Source organism: Pyrgilauda ruficollis, unplaced genomic scaffold, assembly GCF_017590135.1.
Source record: "Pyrgilauda ruficollis isolate IOZ18807 unplaced genomic scaffold, ASM1759013v1 scaffold54, whole genome shotgun sequence".
Classification (NCBI taxonomy): Eukaryota; Metazoa; Chordata; class Aves; order Passeriformes; family Passeridae; genus Pyrgilauda; species Pyrgilauda ruficollis.
In genome coordinates this window covers 838,035-858,607 of record NW_024527044.1, presented here as the reverse complement: position 1 = coordinate 858,607, position 20,573 = coordinate 838,035, and the positions used below count along the sequence as shown (strand labels likewise).

At 41.6% G+C, this 20,573-nt stretch overlaps 2 protein-coding genes across 2 annotated transcripts in view; both read left to right on the top strand.

The window, feature by feature from the left end:
• Positions 1 to 14,690, top strand: part of WDR35 (WD repeat domain 35) — a 42,169-nt gene extending 27,479 nt beyond the window's left edge. The window contains exons 16-27 of the mRNA XM_041480869.1: positions 873 to 1,083; positions 1,672 to 1,752; positions 1,878 to 2,014; positions 3,129 to 3,332; positions 5,197 to 5,343; positions 6,447 to 6,579; positions 7,229 to 7,339; positions 8,778 to 8,942; positions 9,984 to 10,124; positions 10,911 to 11,067; positions 11,675 to 11,915; positions 12,876 to 14,690. Coding sequence (XP_041336803.1) covers positions 873 to 1,083; positions 1,672 to 1,752; positions 1,878 to 2,014; positions 3,129 to 3,332; positions 5,197 to 5,343; positions 6,447 to 6,579; positions 7,229 to 7,339; positions 8,778 to 8,942; positions 9,984 to 10,124; positions 10,911 to 11,067; positions 11,675 to 11,915; positions 12,876 to 13,026 — 1,879 coding nt within the window. The 3' untranslated portion in view covers positions 13,027 to 14,690. The remainder of the gene's footprint in view (positions 1 to 872; positions 1,084 to 1,671; positions 1,753 to 1,877; positions 2,015 to 3,128; positions 3,333 to 5,196; positions 5,344 to 6,446; positions 6,580 to 7,228; positions 7,340 to 8,777; positions 8,943 to 9,983; positions 10,125 to 10,910; positions 11,068 to 11,674; positions 11,916 to 12,875) is intronic.
• A 2-nt stretch (positions 14,691 to 14,692) lies between these two features.
• On the top strand, positions 14,693 to 16,548 carry TTC32 (tetratricopeptide repeat domain 32). Its single transcript, XM_041480868.1, has 3 exons — positions 14,693 to 14,813; positions 14,893 to 15,053; positions 16,122 to 16,548. The coding sequence occupies exons 1-3, from the start codon at positions 14,701 to 14,703 to the stop codon at positions 16,247 to 16,249; spliced, it is 402 nt and encodes a 133-aa protein (XP_041336802.1). The 5' UTR covers positions 14,693 to 14,700; the 3' UTR covers positions 16,250 to 16,548.
• The last annotated feature ends 4,025 nt before the right edge of the window (positions 16,549 to 20,573 follow it).

Below are 20,573 nucleotides of genomic sequence, written 5' to 3'. Positions count from 1 at the left end.
TGTTGCCTTTTCAGGTATAGCCCAAAAATAGAATGCTTTGCTTAAAAGGCAGAGTGATCTAGTCAGAGCTATATTCAATTTGTTTTGAAGCCGAGCTGTTTTCTTCCTAAATGACTTTGTGCTGGGGAAATAAGCTCAGATCCATAAGCATTTTGAGGTTAATTTTCTAAATTGCATTTGAAGTTTTAATAGGGACTAAGGCTGTCTACCTATCAATATTTAGAAATGGTTTTTAAATGGCCTTGTAGTAAATACAGGTTATTATGATTCACTGAAGACTTACGCAACTGTAAATTTTCAAGTGTAACCTTTTAGAAATTGTATTTTTCCCATATGTAAGCAATTTCAAAGATTAATTGGATTATACTTAACATTGTCTTGGAAAAAAAGTGAAGAATACCCTTTGTAGAAATGCAAGAAATCACATTTTAGGAATTAATAGTCTGCATCACCACACTGACTTTTTAATTTAATAATCTGCTTCATTTCCTCCTAGTAAATAAGGAAAACCCATTCTGTTCAGTTGTTAATTTGAGTCCTTGTCAAGAAAAGTTTGGCGAGGGACAGACCTGTAATTTATTCATCTTGGTATCGGATCTATCTTCAAAATGCTGGGTATAAAAATGGACATATTTCAGAACCTTTGCTGGGCCAGATCCTCTGTGAGCAGATGAAGAGCATCTTTCCATGTGTCTGGTCTGTGCTATGCAGATACATGAAAACCATATGGATCTGTGCTGGTTCTGGCACACGACAGCATCTCATGGAATCTATAGAATTATACCGTGCCAGGTTAGAGAACTATTTCAGATTTACAGCCTTGAGTGGTGTCATTTAGCTGCCTTATTTTTTCCCTGTTTGTTTTTCTGCAGTCGCCTTGCTATCATCGACCTCTCCGGGGTTCTGACTTTCCTGGAGCTGGAGGCGCGGGCTGCGGACAGCGCGGGGCAGCCCGAGGCAGGCGGGCCGCTGAAGCTGGAGCGCAAGGACGTCTGGGACATGAAATGGGCCAAGGACAACCCCGACCTGTTTGCAATGATGGAGAAAACAAGAATGTATGTCTTCAGAAACTTGGATCCAGAGGTAAATATCAACATACATAAACTACTCATTTAAAAAAGTTCATTCTTAAGTTAATGGCTCTTTCTTGAATGGTATTATTCTTGTGCTTACCATTCAGTTCTGCAAGTGTTGTTTATATGAACTTGCTTCAGGTTATGTAAACCTCAAAATCTTATCAACTCTCATGTGGGAATGTTGTTTTGGACCATATAGGTAGAATGAATGGTCAGTCCTAGAAACATAAAAATGGTGTCATATTTTTCTTAAATGCATGAGATTTTCAGGAGCATATTTTTTGTATGCTTTGGAATACATAAATGCAGTTTTAGTAGGGATATTTGTAAAACAGTTCAGTTGAATCTAAATATTGGCAGGTGTTATTCTATCTCTTTGTTATAATTTAGTTGCAGAAAACATGAGGATTTTTAATGATGTCTGTATTTACAGAATTGTCAGTAATGTTAATGATTATAGTGTTTGTTTCTTGTTGGAAGTGCAAGTATATCCTAGTTTGGAGAAGAATGTATCTAAATGTATACTTAACAGATTTGACTAGGTTTAGTCAGACAGAATACAAGTTCATTCCTTTATAACTTATTTAACTTGCAGGAACCTATACAAACATCTGGATATATTTGCAACTTTGAAGATTTAGAAATCAAATCTGTTCTCCTGGATGAAATATTAAAGGTCAGTACAACTAATTTTATTTTGTAAGAAAAGTCAGTGTCTGTCTTAATGATGGATATCTGTTTTGTTGGGTGAAAATAAAAGTCACCAGGAATAAAAATATGTTTCTTTATCCATTATGTTAGAATCCTGAACATCCTAACAAAGATTACATCATCAATTTTGAGATTCGGTCATTACGAGACAGTCGAGCATTGATTGAAAAAGTTGGCATTGAGGAATCTTCCCAATTCATAGAAGACAATCCACATCCCAGACTTTGGTAAAATCTCCTATAAGCCAAATTTGTTTAAATTTGTCTTCTTTTCTATTCTTTTCCTGTTCAGTGACTGTTAGTTTTGCAAGTCTGTGTCTCAGTAAAAGTTCTATATCGTAAAATCACGAAATATAGGTCAAATTCTGTTCACCTTGCTCTGGAATTGCTGTGAATTTTATTTTACTATGAGAGAAAACACATCACATATTTATGAAGAAGAGATTGATTAGAAGTGCTGGATAAAAAGCCAATATATTCCAGATCAGAAGAAAACAGCGACCTTGCTTCTAGAATGCAACAAATGTGATGTGTAGATCAATTGGTTTCTTTGATGTCAGTGATGAGCACTTGAGTTTAAGTGATACCAGCCTTCTCAAACTGATGCAGAGATACACAGCAGACACTGCCTAAGCATGGCTTGGGTCACTGAATACAGCAATAATATTAGTGGTTTTGTCAGTGCCTCACTGCACTGAGTTGGTTTCACAATGTCAATCTAAAGCCAGTCTAAACTTTAAATAGTCTTACTTTTGCAGAAAATTCTAGAGCTCATTCAAGCACCTGATGCACACAGGTTGGCCTGAATTCCCTATTTGCAGAACTAACCAATGGGGCAGTACCAATTATAAAGCTCCCCAAAGGTTTTCCCTGCTGTCCCAAGCTGCTGTCCTAACAGGACCAGGAACATCCAGATGGATCAGAAGGATAATTTATTTGTCGTGGCCAGTGGAGCTGGAGGCACTTAGATTGAGGCTGCCATCAAGGCTTAAAGTTTCCACAAATGCACAGGGAGAAATAAATAAATGGAACTGCACTGAGACCAGCAACACATTTCACGTAAATATAACAGTCAAATCTTGCCCATTCCTCCCAAGCCAGTGCCCATCTGAACAGCTGAACTAAAGAATATTAGCAATTATTTGAACATCTCTCCCTGACCAAGTACCAGGCAGATCACAGAATGTATTAGGAATAAACACACAACTGTATTAAGATTAGCTAGTAAACAATAAATTGCAACAACTTGTATGTCTTCTTTAAATAATTACTAGTCAAAGGTACCCTCATTTAATTTACTCTGTAGCTGCTCTTCCATCTGCTATGTTTGTTTTTCACACAGGCGACTCCTGGCTGAAGCTGCTCTTCAGAAGCTGGATCTGCAGACGGCTGAACAAGCTTTTGTGCGTTGCAAAGATTATCAAGGCATTAAGTTTGTGAAGCGCCTGGGCAATCTGCAGAGTGAGTCCATGAAGCAAGCAGAAGTGGCAGCCTATTTTAGCAGATTTGAAGAAGCTGAAAGAATGTATCTGGATATGGACAGAAGGTAATTGCATGTAAACATCTCAGCAGTATAAAAGTCTGGGGAAAAAAAAGCATTCCTTAATCAGGAATGGCTGTTTTCTCTGGAGAGTCTTTACCAGTTTCTGCAAAAACATAAAAGGATCAGATGGGGAGAATTTTGGTTTATCCATAGATAACCAGTTCTCTATGTAAACCAGTGCATTCCAAACAGTTTACAAAACCTTGGCTGCTCTAGGTAGTGCTGTGTTTTATAGATGTTTTATTCACAAGTATTTTTTGGTATTTCAACTGGGATTCCAAAAATACAAACAATCTTAAATGATGTTTAATTTATGTGGTGTTGGTCTGTGCTGGTAGCCAAGTACACATTCTTCTCAATTACATATACAAACAGAGTTTTTAATGAACTGTAATCTTTGGAGAGACAGACTCTGTATGAAACTGTTAAACATTGAAACCAATCAGTGTAATTTTTGCTCAGGAATGAAAACAAACAAAGCAAAATTTTAGTATTGCTGGGAATATAAATTAACATTAAGTAATTAGCTACAGCACTGTCTCTACTGAAAAAGGATAATGAGAAATCATCAGCAGCAGTTGTGCAGTGTATATAAATTAACATTAAGTAATTAGCTACAGCACTGTCTCTACTGAAAAAGGATCATCAGCAGCAGTTGTGCAGTGTGGCCTGTAGATGGTGGTCAAGCATGGAGAAACATGAATCACTTATGCACACATTTTTAAGCTTTGATTAATGGAGCCATGAAAAACAGTAGGGAATGATGGAGAAAAAAATTAGTTATTATTTCATGCTGTAAGAATGAAAGTAAGGGGGACAGGGTGGCAGGGCAGAGGGAGAAGGCAGGAGCTGGGGAGAGATGCCCAGTAGTGCCTGGTAATGAAAACTTCCTTGCATGTCGTTAATTAGTTGCTGGCAGTTGGGTGGTTTGGGGATGTGGGCTGCCTCCTCAGCACTTCAGTCACACTGCAACACCCAGTTTTAGATATGACATATTCCTTTTCACATGGCTGAAGAGAAATTTGGACATCGAATTGCAGAAGTCAAAAACTTACTTTTTTGTTTACTGGTTTCAATTTTCACAACTAAAAAATCCAGATAAGGATCTACCATAAATGACAATGAAATAAATTTATTTTTCAAATAAAATTACAATGTTTTTAGATAGATGCTCTTACTTAGCTGACTGCATTGACTTTCTCATGCCTTCTTTAAGTTACTTGTAAGGTGAGGGTATTTTTAAAAGAAGGGCATAGGTCTCTCCCATTTATTTTCTATGCACCTGCAGAATTACTTTTATATGAGGTAATACAGAATTATTCTGTTTGGTGGAAAAAACATGCCAGACAGACACACAGTGAGTCATATGTATGCATGAATAATAAAAAGGAAAAACTACTCCTGAGTCCTTTCTCCTTTATCCAAAATCACCCTGAATCTGGAAAATAAGTCTCTGAAATCCATTTTATTACATCTCAGCTTTAGCTTCCATTATTTATATTTGTTGCTTCTTGGTCTTTCCCCTCACCTTCCTTCTGCTTTTAGCCTTTTGCAGCTGCTGCCATCTCTTGTAGTGGGTCAGCAGTGAAAGATGCAGAACAGAGTAAGAGGGAGCCTGAAGTAACATCAGCCCAACTGTCTCACTCATTTGACTCCTCACACAGCAGTGTGGCTGATAAGGAAGAGCATACGTGTGATATAACCTGGGAGCTCTCCTGAGTGTTTGCTTTAATGGAATAGGGTTTAAATTGGAAGCAAGTTATCTGGGATCACTCTGATACCTGCATTGCAGGATTTGGATGCTTTTCTCGAGATGTTTGTTACCTCTTTTGTGGTGTTTGACTTTTCCCTGCTGTTTCGTGTTTAGAGATCTTGCCATTGGGCTGCGGATCAAACTGGGCGATTGGTTCCGCGTGCTGCAGCTGCTGAAAACAGGCTCGGGGGGCTCGGACGACGCCCTCCTGGAGCAGGCACACAACGCCATTGGAGACTACTTTGCAGACCGGCAGAAATGGTATGGGCTGTACAGGAACCTGTAGCAAGGAACTTACAGAGGAAATTATTAAACTGATGACAAGACTTAATTTATGAGGAGGGACAGATATCAGGAAAGTTAGGATGCAATACATTGGAGCATTTTGGAATAATGAGATTTAGCTCATACTTTTATGGTTCTGGTTCCATGATATGATAAACAGAGAGCTGTTGATCAGCTACCTAAAGGGTGTGAAGGTCCTATAAATCTCTACTTTGCCAGAAGTCTGTCTGCTTCAAAAGAAGGGAAGATAAATACCTATACAGTTGTATTAGGCTGGATATAGAACGTATTAAAAAAAACCCCAAAAGGGATTAAAAGTAGTACATAATTACTAACTATCAGTGAATTTTCTAAAATACTTCAAACCGCAAATATTTGAGAAGGTCCAGAGTTCTCTGACCTGGATCTGTCTCCAGCTGTTGCTCAAACTGGGCACCCAAAGAAGATTTTAAGGGCTGTGCACACCTGTAATGGTATTTCTCCAGAACACATAGTGCAGTCAGGTGCTTACTGAGGCAGAGGTAATGTCTTCATAGCTAATAACTTGCAGAGAATTTTTTTCATGAACGTTCCTCATTGCCTTCTAAGCCCATGTATTAGAGTTCCATAGCTCCCCTATGTATTGCCGTTATCGAGACTGTATTGTCACAAGGCAGCTGAAAACTTGTGATTAGGTTTTGAAAGTTGAGTTTTACATGCTCTAGGTAACTTTAGAGAATGGACTTGGAGGTCTCGCTGTTTTCATCTTAAAATACAGAAGCACAACAGTAAAGCCCTTTTCTGGAAGTTTAGCTGTAAGTTGTCCTCCCTCATCTCTACAGACATGGGAATGCAGCTTTAAGAATTCCTTGACTTCCTAATCTTATGCTAGTCAGAGAATCAATATTGCTACACTTTCAATATAATGATCTGTGAAAATTAAAATTTTTAGTGCATTTTGGAAAAACAGTGAAATTCTATCTATGAAAGTTTTTCAAACAATAATGTGATTTTAAATTTACAAATGCAGAAGACTTACAAAATTAAAACTTCTCTTGCATTTATATATCAGAAGCCACCACATTTTCTTGTCTTATTAGGTTAAATGCTGTACAGTACTATGTCCAAGGACAAAACCAGGAACGTTTAGCTGAATGTTACTACATGCTAGAAGACTACCAAGGACTGGAGAATTTGGCCAACTCACTTCCAGAGAATCATAAATTGCTTCCTGTAAGCAAAAAGCACCTTTATTGTTCATTTATTTATTTAAAATTTCCCATCTTGGGAGGGTTAAGAACGAGAGAATGAATGCAGTGGATGACCTACTCACTTAAGTGCAGTGGTGTTACTGTGGTATTGATCTCTAGTATTATTGTTATTTTCATACTCCATCACTCTTCCTTTCCCTTGTTGTCCCAGTTCCCCAGAAAGACCTGACTGACAATACTCTGAAAGGAGGGAAAGTAGATGGGGTAGGGTATGTAGGATATATAGGTGTTCAGGGTATAGGTCTGTATACGTAGCAGGAAATTACCTACTAAACAATAGCTAATTTAAAACTATGCTGTGGTTGACTTACTCCAAAATGCGTGAAAAATGCAATACATGCTCCTTTAATGCCTTTTCCAGTAAATCGAGACATAGCATTTTCTTTTAACCTTATTGTAATAGCTTTCTTGGATTTAGAAGCAGTGTGTGAGCCTAGCACACTGTTCTAAAGATTTAAAACAATGCCTGATGCCTTCACAGGGTCCATGAAGCAAACAACCCATTCCTCACCCTCTTGGACTTAAATTAACCAAACAGGAGTACTGCTGTTACTGCACAATGTACTAAAAATGCAGAAGTGAATTTAATACAGTCATGATCCTTTCTGCAGGATATAGCTTATATGTTTGTGAGAGTGGGGATGTGTGAACAAGCTGTGTCAGCCTTTCTGAAATGTAATCGACCAAAGGATGCCGTGGATACCTGTGTGCATCTCAACCAGGTAAAACAGCAGGAGATAATCTGTAATAATACCAGGTTAACAGTGAGATTTCTATCCTAATGCCCAGTGGAATACAAATCCTTGTTAAGTGTCAGATGATTTGTCATAATTTCTGGAAAATTCATACTTCAGTGCTTCAACCAGTTCTCTGAGATTAAGATTGAAACACTGGAGGAGCTACATGCAAAGCTACATCAGGGTTTGTGGGCAGCATGCTCAGCATACAGACATTTGTAGCCTCTGTGGAGCTAGGCTGTGCTGCCTCCTGATGGAATGGGACAGGACTGGAGAAGAGATAGATGTCCATTCTGGATATTTTCCACATCCCGCTCCTTTGTATAGATGGAAATAGATTTGTGACAGCATGAGGATGTAGCTGGAAAAAGCTGAGCTGGAAACTGATCTGCATGTTTATAACTAGTGCTCTTTCCTGGTATGACTTAATCTGTGCAAATGTCAAACACAAATAAGGGAAAAACTGAGGATGGCTATGAGGAACTTGATGGATGGGAATGGCAGGATTGCCTAGGGCTGGCCTTTTGTGAACAATTTCTTAGTTTATGGATCCGAAGAGCTATTAGGTGTGAGATTCAATTAAGATCTCAGTCCTGCCAAACTTTTCATCTGGGGCAAACACAGTAGCCAAACCACTGAAGATCAAAAAAATTCACAGACAAAATGAGGTGTATAGAAGGATAAGTAAAGTGCTACTGTGTGTTTTAAGCTTCTGGGCTGAGGTCCTCTTTCAGACATGCTTTTGAAAGTCTGGTTTAGGCTTTTCTTGGTTGAAATCCACATGTCCAGCTATGAGCTACAGTGAAATGATTTTGTATAGCTTTCATAAAAGTAGAAGCAACTGTTTTATATGTGGTTTAGGACAGAGGTCTATCAGCGATGAAGAGAGACAGGGAAGACTTTGAGATGGTCAAAGAATCTGATTTTATTGGGGACTACTAATGTTTATATACTGTTTTGGAAGGCTAGTAAGGTTTTACTACAATGATTGGGTTAAAGATCACATAAACAAACTTACACTTTAAACATCTCTTGCTTGCAGAAGTCTGATATAATTTTCTTTTTTCTGGCAAATCTGTCTGATTTGATCTTCTTGCAGTCTTGATTTAATTCTCAAAGTTCTGTTTGCTCTTGCCAAGGCATCCTGTTATCAAATCTCTTATGCTAATAAGGTCCAAAATAATCTCTGTTTTGGGTATACCAATATTGGTCCAGAATTTTTTTCAGTAGTGCTGCATCACACAATTGGCAATGATGTAAGCATTTGTATTCTCTTGCTTTTTATGTTAATTTTACAGTAGTCTGGTTCAAAATGGTGATGAAATATTGCAGACAGTCGCTGCAGTCTGTTCATGTATAATTGGATTGTTCTGAGAGTGTATTTGAAAAAATGAGATTAATAATTGTCTCCTTTAATTTCTAGTGGAATAAAGCTGTGGAACTGGCCAAAAATCACAATATGAAAGAGATCGGATCCTTGTTAGCCAGATATGCAAGTCATTTACTGGAAAAGAACAAAATCCTTGATGCTATAGAACTCTATCGTAAAGCAAATTATTTCTTTGAAGCTGCTAAGCTCATGTTCAAGGTATGGCAGGTTTTATTTTTATGTTGAATAACTGGGGTTTTTGGACTAGCTCTTACTATTTCTGTGCTAGTTTTATTCCCTTGGGGTTATTTTAGTTTTAACAATGTCTAGGCGATAAGCAGATGTCATCATACAGGGTACTGCAAGGATGAACCCAACTCCCAGAGTTCAGATATCTCTATGTGTAATAGTTACCCTGGGTGTCCTCTGTAGCTAGTGGAGAGGAGACTTTGAGGACACACACCATCTATTTATTTATTTCACTTCAGTAGGAGATGAACTGCATCTCAGAAAAGGTCCTGATGACCTGCACTGCCTAGTAAAACAGTATAGTAGACTGGCCTGGGGTGCAATGTCCACATTATTCTATATATCATGGGAGTTATTTTAATCTCCTTTAAAAAAAAAAAAAAAAAAAAAAACAAACCAAAAAAACAGCAAGAACTAGAAGTTAAATTTTGGTATTTCTTCAATTAGTTCTTTCAATTAGAAATGGCTGTGGTGTGCTTTTAAGATAAAGATGTTGCTTAGATTTGGTTTGGCTGCAGAGATTTCTCTAGATGTTGCTTAGATCTGGTTTGGCTGCAGAGATTTCTCTACATAGCTTAAAGTCTTGTAGGAGTGATATGTAATTTTTACAGCAAATATTTATAGCAGTGTGTGTGTATATATATATATATATATATAAAATATGTTACTTTCAAAAGCCATTCTTCTTTTCTGGGAAAACCACCAGACCTTATTGAAAGTTATGTAAGTGTTTAAAAATTGCTATTTTTTTCGTTTATTTTTATACTAGATCACTAGACTTATACATGGTTACACTGATTTATCCTTCCTGAGAATCTGGCTTTATATACGTTAGCTAAATAAATATAAAATAATGTGCATACTTCACTTTGACATTTTCATTTATAGTTCTGTTTGCAGTCTAAATTATTACATTTAAAGGCAGAATAATTTTTTGGCATGATTTCCTAGGTTTGTACAAGCATGCAGTTGTCGAAGAGAATTAAATCCCTTTGTTATTTTTTTTTTAAGATTGCAGATGAAGAGTCAAAGAAAAGGACGAAGCCTTTGCGAGTTAAAAAGCTTTATGTGCTATCAGCTTTACTTATGGAACAGTGTCATGAACAAATGCAAAATGCACAAAGGGGAAAAGTTAAAGAGAAAAGTTCAGAGGTAACTTTTTTCCCCCCCTTTCTGAATTCTGCTATCTGCTAGCTAGTCACAATAAAGCATCTTCATGGGTGCCTATGTTTTTTTAATAACCCTTTTCCCTGCTAAGAACAAAGCTTTCCTTCAAGCAAGTCCCCCATGAAAACATATTATTTTAAGTACTATTTTAAAGCATTTAAATTATATGTATTAATAGATATTTTTCTTCCTAAGTTTAACATGGTTTTCTTAATGTTTTCACTATAACAATGAAAACCATACTAAGAAACTTCCTGCAAAACTCTTGTGTCATTTAGGAGTAGGTATTGATCCCAAAGGGTGATCTGTGAGTAGATTAAGCTGTGTTGCCTGTAATTCAGCAGGGAGATGTCTCCAGATACACGGGAAGCAAATGGAAGAATTTTTTTTCTCTGCTTACACATTCATCTTCATATGCACTAGTGAAATAGTTTAAACAAATTTTTAAGAGCTCTGGTGTTGAAATGCAGTATTAATCCAAACTATGAACCAGTCTGCAGATGTGCACAAAATATATTTGTATACACACATATATGATATTTATCTTTGAAAATCTGCACCAGATGCTGTGCCTGTGCTCTGTGCAGAACGTCTGACAATGCTCACTGTAGGTCCATTTGTATTTTTCCTACTTAACAAGGACAGTGTTTTGTCTACTTAACACGGACAGTGGTGTAATCACCAAGTATAGAAAAGCTCTTTGCATATATCCCCATTTCCTGCTGTATCTGTTTCATATAAAAATTACTTGTGATGCTGGTTTGTTTTCAGAGTGCTTCAGCTTTGGCTGGTTTGCTGGAAGAAGATGTTCTTTCTTCAACGAATCGCTTTGCAGACAATGCTTGGCGAGGAGCTGAGGCTTACCACTTTTTCATACTTGCACAAAAACAGCTCTATAAAGGTTCTGTAGATGCAGCACTTAAAACAGGTAAGGATTAATTTTCAACCCTGTAAAGACAGCACATAACTTCATTTATAGCTGCCATTTTTTTCAGTTCTTAATAAATCCATGGAATTTAAACCAAAACCATATAATGAATCGAATACGGCTGCAGTCACAATACCTGGAAAGGAATTTGCTGAAGAAAATGCAAATCTTTCCAAATATTACCTGGTAAATTGGTTCATCTCTGTAGATGTTCTGCTGACTGTTTTGTTTCTCTCCCTGAATTATAAGGCATACCTAAATTTACATCAGACCTCCTTGTAGAGCTTCACAAAAAATCTGTGGGAATTAGACAAACAAATAGCGCCTTGTACTTTGTCCAAGTAAAGAAGACTTCAAATCCTTCTAATATTTTTACAACCAACCAACCAAAACAAAGTGTTTCAAGAAGACACCAATTTCCAAGTGAAATCTGCTAATTTGTTTTTTAGAGCAATGCTTCACAGTCATGTCAATAAAAATACTGTGCTTTTTGTCTTATTTTTAGAATTAATACTGTCATCTAAGTAGCAACTTTTTCATACAGATGCTTGCACTTCTCAGAAGATATGTAATAATTTCCTTGGATTTCTTTTTTTCATTTTTTTAGCTCTTCATTTGCAAGATTATGAAGACATTATCCCTGCAGTTGAAATCTATTCCCTTTTGGCACTCTGTGCATGTGCAAACAGAGCATTTGATACTTGTTCAAAAGCCTTTGTTAAATTAGAATCCTTGGAAACTCTTAAGCCAGAGCAGAGGCAACAGTATGAAGAGCTTGCCCTAGAGATATTCACAAGATACAGACCAAAGTATAACAAAACACCTGATCTGGATGACGTTCTTGAGAGGTGGGTTTACTTTTATATGATACTATAATAATACTGTCACTTTTTTCCTGCTGTTTGCTGTGTTTTGGGTTTTAGCAGGTTTTGTGTGTTACCAAATTAATGAAGTGCTTTGCTGCTTAAACCAAATATTGGGCAAGAATGAGGCAGGAGTTAGCCAGTTTGGAGGAAGGTAATACAGGACTGTGTTGTTTGGGAAAAAAAAAAACAAACACTGACTGCATTTGAAGATCTGGGCATAAAGATGTAACTTCATCTTAATTTGAAACGCAGGTAGACAAAGAACAGGAGTTTTAGGACCTTTGAGACTGTCATGTGACATTAAAGTAAGAATGTTACTGTTTGCATCTCCATGGAGTAGTGCTGAAAGTATCAACAAGGGACTGTTTAACCATTATTAACTAACAGGTCTCCAGTGTTTTGTGAATTACCTAAATCTATATGGTGTGAAAAGAGCAATATGTGAAGTTAAAATTAGTATGAAGGGCACATTTAAGAGGTAAGTCCTTGGAGTGGCTGTGCCCACAACAGAGTGTTTGACGTTTCCTGCTGAGAGCATGGAACTTGGAAATATGGAAATCAATTGTGAATCAATTTTCTTCTAGCAAACAGGATTTTAACCTGTCTTGACTGATCCTACTGTGCAGCTGTACAGAATCTCAGTAGCAGCTGTGATTCTGCTGACCCTTCAGACACCAGAGGACAGAGTGCAATAGCAGTGCAGGTGTCTAATCAGGCCTTACCTTTCTGTGGCCTTCACTGTTTCTTTTCACCCCATCTCTTGGATCTGCTGGTCCTGATTTGTTGACCATATGGCTCTGGGGGTGGGCATTCTCGGGTGTGATTTATATACTTGGTTACTTGAACAGTGAAGTGTTACATAAGCTAGTAACAACTGGCACACCGCATTTTTATTCTTTCATCTTTATTCTTTTCTTCTTTTTTTTTTTTTTTTTTTTATAGTGGAGATGGTAAACTTCCTGTATGTGTTGCAACAGGAGCCCCTATCCTGGAGTATCAGTTCTGGATGTGCAGTGTGTGTAAGCACTGCATGAAAGCCAAAGAAGCAAGCCATTATAACGCCTGTCCTCTGTGCCACAGCACAGTAAGCTGAGGAGAAAGACTCTGTATCTGCATTTATTACTGCTAAGAACAGCCTCTAAAATGTTACTATCTTTTGAAATACAACTCAGGTACTGTATTGTAGCAGTTAGTGCTGCTATTAGAGAAACATTAAAAAAAAAAAACCAAAACCAAAACAGAAAACCCACAAGAGAAACCTTTACTGATTCCATTTAGCTGTACAAATTACTGTGTAAATAGATTCCATTTTTGCTGCACTTTTAATAAAAGATTTAAGGTAAAAGCATTATTTTTGAATTGTAGATTGAGCCTAGTTTCAAAACCATATGAATTGAATGTAGACTCATATCAATATGTTCTACTCTGAGCAGGCTCCATTTTTTTGTCTAATTCCATAGGAAATTACTGGGTTTTCTCAGAATTCACAGTTTTTTGAAGGAGGTGATTCCTGAGTTGAAATAATGTCACAATAATTTTGATAATATTACCATATATGTTTTTGTACTACTGTTAAGAGTTACTAGAGTGATGATAAGCATACATTAGTGCTAGTTTCTTTTGCCCAGTGTATTTAAACCCACCGTAAAATAAAGGGCTTGAAAACACGCAGCAGTCCGTTTGTCAGTCAGGCTCCTGAGCTTGGGTGATCCCATCTTCAACAGCTTAAGGAAACCTCCATGAACTTGCAACTGGAATCTGGCATTTTTCATGTAGTTTGGGAGAGCAGCCTGCATCTGTTGAACAGATTTCAGGAGCTGAATTGTCACCCTTGTGACACAGAAAGGTGCAAGGAACGATGTCTCGCTGTCCCACCTTACTGCTGGCTTGTGCTCTGGCAGTGCTGCAGGGCCTTGAGCCCGTACAGGGTGAGCTGTGCCCAGGGCCAGCCAGCACCCAGCTGCCTGACAAGAGCCCTGAGCTGTGACGTTCACATCGTGCCTTGGCACGTTTGAGAGGAGAGCAGAGGAGCTCTTCTGTGCTCTCACTAAGCTTAGGCCAGGTAAGGATAAAGCCCACCTCCACAGAATCACAGAGCAGCAGAATGGCCTGGGTTGGAAGGGACCATAAATACCATCTTGCTATAAGCCTGCTGACAAGGGCTGCAACACCTTCCACTAGGCCAGGTAGCACAAAGCCCATCCAACCCGTTCTTGAGTATTTCCAGGGATGGGGCATCCACAGCTTCTCTGGGCAACCTGTTCCAGGGTCTCACCACCCTCACAGTAAAGAATTCCCTCCTTATGTTTAAACTAAACCTCCCCTCCTTCATCTTAAAGCCATTCTCCCTTCTCCTGTCCCTTTATGTCCTTGTAAACAGTCCCTCTCCAGCTCTCTCAGAGCCCCTTTAGGTACTGGAAGGTGCTCTGAGGTCTCCACCAGGCCCTCTCCAGGCTGGACAACCCCAGCTCTCCCAGCCTGTCTCCCGAGGAGAGGTGCCGCAGTCTCTGATCGTCTTGGTCTCCTCCGGCCTCGCTCCAGCGGATCCGTGTCGTGCCTGTGCTGCGGCCCCAGAGCTGTGCTGCCGGCGGGGCTCTCAGGAGAGCGGAGCAGAGGAGCAGACGGCCCCGCTGTTGTCACTGTCGCCATGGCCGCGCTCCCGCGCCCCGCGGGCAGCTGCCCCGGCCCGGCGCCGTCCCTCACGTGGCCGCGCGGGCCGGCGTGCCCGTGACGTCACGGCGCGCCCGCCCCGCGTGACGTCAGCGCGATGGCGGGGGAGGCGGCGGCGCTGCTGGCGGCGGCGCGGGCGGAGCTGCGGGCGCGGCGGCTCTCGGCGGCCGAGGAGCTCTTCAGCCGCTTCATCGCCCGCAGCCCCGCGGGGTAACGCCGGGGCCGGGAGCGGGGCGGGCGCGCCGGGCCGGGCTGGGCTCCGCTGATGCCGCTGCCTCTGTCCCCGCAGTGCCCGCAGCGACCTCGCCACGGCGCTCAACGACCGCGGGCAGGTGCGGTACCTGCGCGTGGAGTTCGCCGCCGCCGTGCAGGACTTCACGGCCGCCATCGAGTGCCAGCCCGGCTTCGAGGTGCCCTACTACAACCGCGGGCTGGTGCGCTACCGGCTGGGTACGAGCCGGGGCAGGGCAAGGCAGCGCGACCGGGCAGCGCCGGGGCACGGGAGGGACACCCGCCTGGCACGGGAGGGACACCTGCCTAGCACGGGAGGGACACCCGCCTGACTCTGGTGGGACACCCGCCTGGCACGGGTGGGGCACCCGCCTGGCACGGGTGGGACACCCGCCTGGCTCGGGAGGGACACCCGCCTGGCTCGGGCGGGACACCCGCCTGGCACGGGAGGGACACCCGCCTGGCACGGGAGGGACACCCGCCTGGCTCTGGTGGGACACCCGCCTGGCTCTGGTGGGACACCCGCCTGGCACGGGCGGGACGAGGGCCACACGCGGGCCAGCGGTGACAGCGCCTGCCGCTGCTGCCTGCCCCGTGTGCGGTGACAGCGTCCTGCTGGCCGTGCTGCTGGGTCATTCCGAACGATGCTGTTCCGTGGAGAATGGGAGGAAAGGTGTACTTGACTTGTGGGAAGATCTGCACTGGGGTCAGACAAGCCAGTTCCAAACACTGCCATTAAATCTGAGATAAAGCATCTCCCAAGCACCTGTAGCACAGCCTTCTTGACTTCCAGCGGGCTGCCGGCCACCTCTGGGGAATTTCCAGCCCCGTTTTTGATGTTTTTGATGATGCCATCACAAAGTGACAGCCCTGTGCCTTTTGTTAGAGCTTGGTCATTGCGGAGGTCAAGGGACTGGAGAATGGAGCTGGGCCATGGGCAGCAGCTGGAAGCTCTGTGCCTGTGTGCCAGCTTTAAGGCTGCCTCATTATTGGTGTGGGCCTTTTGTCTCCTCCTCTTGGGAATAAACAGGCTGAACTGAGCTTTAAGTCCATTTGAGGTTCAAAAATACATGCTGTGGTTGTTGATGTGAAACACTTTGACTCCAGGCTGGGCCTGTGGAGAATCCAAATGCCATGGGTCCAGGAAGTAGCTGCTACCTTGTGGGTAAAAGTATTAGGAGGTGTTCTTGAGTTGTCAGAGGTTTGTAAGCATGAGCAGTTACAGAAAGATAATTTTACTTTTCTTCTTCTTCTTTTTTTTTTTTTTTTTTTCCTCTTTTGGGACAGGAGACTTTGATGAGGCCATGAAAGATTTCAGGAAAGTATTAGAGTTAAACCCCCAATTTGAAGATGCTGCATTGAGTCTAAAACAGGCTATTCTTGATAAAGAAGAAAAACAAAAGCGGGGTTATTGAAAATGCAGGTAGTGATGTGATGTGAAAATATTCCGCTAAACGTGTGATTTTTGTCATTGATGGATGAAACACAAGATCGTTTACGTCTGTTATGACCGCTTGAAGGACTTCATTCTTAGAAAAATAAGTTAAAAATTGATTATGATTGCAAAGTAACCTGGATTTGGGATTTCTGTTCTTGAGGGAAGGTGTAATGTTGATCTCTGTGAGACACATGTACAGATTTTCTACAGAAATACTTTATAATTTTATAATAATTGTATTGGCCAGATTAATTGAAAATAAAAATGAACATGTACTTTTTATCTCGTGATTGTCTGCAGAGTTTACCATAGAAAATATTCACAGAAGGAACTGTGGCTTTCTCTTCCTTATTAAAGAGATCAATTCCCTGAAAAATACAGTGTGAAATCCATCTGATGGAGCTGGCTGTGAACACCCAGGCAGCTTCATTTCTCACATGGTAGGAGGGACCATTACTGAAATCCATAAATCATCAGCAAGAAGGATCCTTACAAGTTCATAGCAACACAAGTTTAATACAATAAATACTCTCTGCTGACATGAGCATTAGGATTTTGTTTTTTAAATTATGCCAGTGACATTTCTGCTTCTCACAGTGAGTTCCTCCATGGATGAGCCCAGAGCCTGCAGAAGCACAAAGCTCACTGAAGATGGCGGGACTGCTGGGGTGAGTGGTGAGAGCAGACTGGAGCCTCTGGATATCCTTCCCAGCAGCCTCACCAAGATAATTTTTAGTGTGGGGATGAACCTGCAACAGCCACAATGAGCAAATTTGAAACAGGGCTGAGGAAATGCTGCATTTGCCTCTCATGCTCTTGACACTTCCCTGCAGCCATTTGAAGTTACAGAAATATGATATGTAATAGCAGGATGTGACCATTCACAGTTTGAGAAATAGGTAATGACCATTTTTTCCCCCTCAGAAGTCTTAATTTTGGACTTGATATATTAAGCACATGGTTTGCTACCATTTATCTTGGTGTTCTGTCTAAACACAGATAATTCAATGACTTGATATACTTCATGCCACCTCAGTCTTAAAAACTGAGAAATCCTACCAACTCTTGACTGATGGTGAGAAGGTGAGCTAGAACTAAGCATGTTCCTGACTGACCTTGCCAAGAAAATTAAAAAGGCAGTAATGAACAGTTGAATGTGTCTTCGGAAGTTTTACTGTGAGAAGAGAGATCACAGATGTGATTCTGCACAGAACACTTAAAATGACAGGATATAGATCAAAATATTAAGTGAACAAGTATTTTAGAAAACAAAGATGCTAGAGATAATATTCCAGCTTGCGTTGTTTTGTGAATGTTGCTTAATTACTTCTCATGCAATTCCTGGCACAGAAATACTGCACAGGGCTGGGGAGCAATTGCCAATTCTCCACAGTATTTCCTTGTCTCCTGTGGAAGGATGAACTGTCATCATGCATTTCAGCTTAATCTGGAATTTTTTCAAGGTGATTTTGGCCAGTAGGGTTTTCACATTTTCCCCTTTCACATGCACACAAGTCAGTTCTTTGACTTTCAGGTTTTCAGCCTGAAATTGTTAAATAGCCCTGCTGGTTTCAGCTGGGGTAGAGTTAGTTTTCTTCACAGTGGCTGGCATGGGGCTGTGTTTTGGATTTGTGCTGAACACAGGGTTGATAATATGGAAATTTTTTGTTATTGCTGAGCAGGGCTTGCACAGAGCCAAGGCCTTTTCTGATTTTTTGTACTGCCATGCTGAGGAGGAGGTGGGGGATGCCTGGGAGTGTGGGAGGAGACACAGCTGGGACAGGTGATCCAAACTGACCAAAGGGATACTCCACACCACAGGGCATAATGTTCAGTATATGAAGTGTACAAAAAATCCCAAAACTTGAAGAGGAGGATGTATTTAGTAACTCCCATTGTCCTGCAAAGTTTCCTATTATAAAAGTTTAAGAATTAAAAGCCTAATGGAGAGTAATAAAATTCTTTTATGTAATGTTTTGTGAAATTCAGGCAACCTCTCAGCCTGTAAAAGGAGCAGGGTTGTGTGCTTTGGATGCTTTGCAGTGTGAGGTGCTGTAGCTTTATACCTTCACTGGGCTTTAGGGGTTATCTCTGCATGAGAATTCCAGACCTCTGTGGAGCTCCGGGGTCAGTCCTGCCCGTTCCACTGCCTTGTCAAAGCCATGGGGCTGCACCAGTAAGTGAAACAGATGGTTGCTCCTAATGCACTGTGACTCTCTTTACTCTGGCCAGAAATATTTCAGACGTGAATAATTCTCAGCTGCTTTCCCAAGGTTTCCTACCTATAAAACTCCTCTCCCAAACCCTTGACTTTCCTTCCACAGCTGTCACTGGCAGCCCCTCTGCTTGGCTTGTTCCCTGTAGGCAGGGTTAATTTGGCAATGAGTAACTGTTCTCACCTGATGATTTACCTCTAAATGTAGGAAAAACCCTGTGAATTCCATAATATGAATCTCAAAGAATAACATCACTGCCTTACAGAGCAAGGCAAAGAGTAAAATCATCATCCTGTGCTTTTCCCTAGGACTCCATTTGTCCTACTGAAACATGGGAGGAGGAGTTGTCAGGCAACTATCTGTGCTGCAAGGCCTTTCCCTTGCTTGTGCAGAAAGGTGGGAAAAGCTGACAGAATGCCAAGGTTAGCAGGGCACCAAGCAGTGTGAGAAGGGTTTCATGCATGTTTAGTGTGAGTGCAGCATGGGGAACAAGGAGAGCCTTTCCAAGTGGAAAGCTGCAGCACATTGAGGCCATAGGGTTTGGCTGTCAGGTAGCCAGAATAAGTCCCTCTTCCAGATGCCTGCCTTCTGAGTGAGCAAGGGAGCTTTGGTCAGCATGGAAAGCCTGAAACCCTTGGGCTGCTGCAAGTGAGGGCTGCACTGTGCACTTCCCATCTAGTAATTAACCTTGTTAAAAAGTGACTGGGGAGAGAAAGGTGCACTATTCCAGTTTTGTGGGGACTGAACACCTCTATCTCAGTCAAGCTCAGCTATGCAGGTCATGCTCTCTGTTGCCTGTCAGGAGGGGAAGGATTCAGAGAAGGAAAAACAATGTTCAAAACTGAAGATTGCTAGTGGGAGGATAATATCCAAAATTCTTTTATGTCAGCAGATGTTCATCTGCTTCATCCTTTTAACAGAGGCATGGGCTGGATCAGTGAAACAGATTGACCCCAGCCAGTGGCTTTCATGCAGAATGGAAGGTCTGGTTGCTTTGTATGAAAGCAGTTTGCTGAGACATCTGGTCAAGTTGGAAGCCCCACTTCCAGCATGTTGTGACCATTTGAGCTGAATGCTTGTCTATTTCCTAGAGATTATTTCCAAGATTCTCCTTGTAGGATCCCCTTAGTGCATGAGCAGGGAGGGATTGGATGCAGTCCAGAGCATTGCTTCCTACAGCTCATGGGGATCAGTTTTTTATCACTCATGTTTGTGTTGTACAAGGAGCATGTGAACTGGGCCTGAAGGACATCCTTGTCTCCCAGCAAGGAACAGCTGGTCCAGCTGTGTCCCAGTTCACAGCAGTAGCTTTCAGCCTAACTCCTGTTGCTATGGGAAAGGCTGGTCAGTGCTTTCCAGGCTGGGGACTCCCCAGCAGGGGGACTCTGGTGTGACTCTGTACTTTAAAAATAACTTCTCTCCCAATTCCTTTTCTCCACTTTGGCTGAATAATGAAGGCTTGTTCAACTACAGTGGTATGACCAGAGTGGCTCCTGAAAGCTAATCCAAGGAGCCATTTAAGCCCATAGGCCTGAAAACTGCAATCTAGGACAGGAGTTAGGTGCTGAGATTCCCTCTGCAACACCTGAGAGGTAGGAATAATCCCAGGAGAACAGAGGTGCAGAGCAGTGCACCTGTGCAATAGCGTGGCTGAATCACACCTTGGGAAAGACACCCTCAAAGGTAAACAGGGAACGCCTAACCCAGCACACTGTGAGATTTGGTGTGAAAATCATCATCTACACCATGAACAGCAACCAAGGTAGGAGAAAGAGACCAAGGACTGGAATTGCTCTGGCTTGTCTTTGGGAAGGGGGAAACCTGAAATCCCTGCTGAAATGGGAATGCAAGTCTGTCTCTCCTTTTCCATCTCCCTTCCAATGTATGTGGAAAAGTCTCCTCATCTATCAGGTGGTGGAGGAAGGGTATGGAATGCTGCTGCACCTCTTCCTGGTTTTCCAGGGCAAAAGGGGAGGATCTGGGGTAGCCCACTTACTGCAGACAAGTTTATCTAAATATACTCTGCAAAGCTGCAAGACAAAGTGAACCTCAGTTACACCAGACCAGACCTGGTGCTCACCTCTG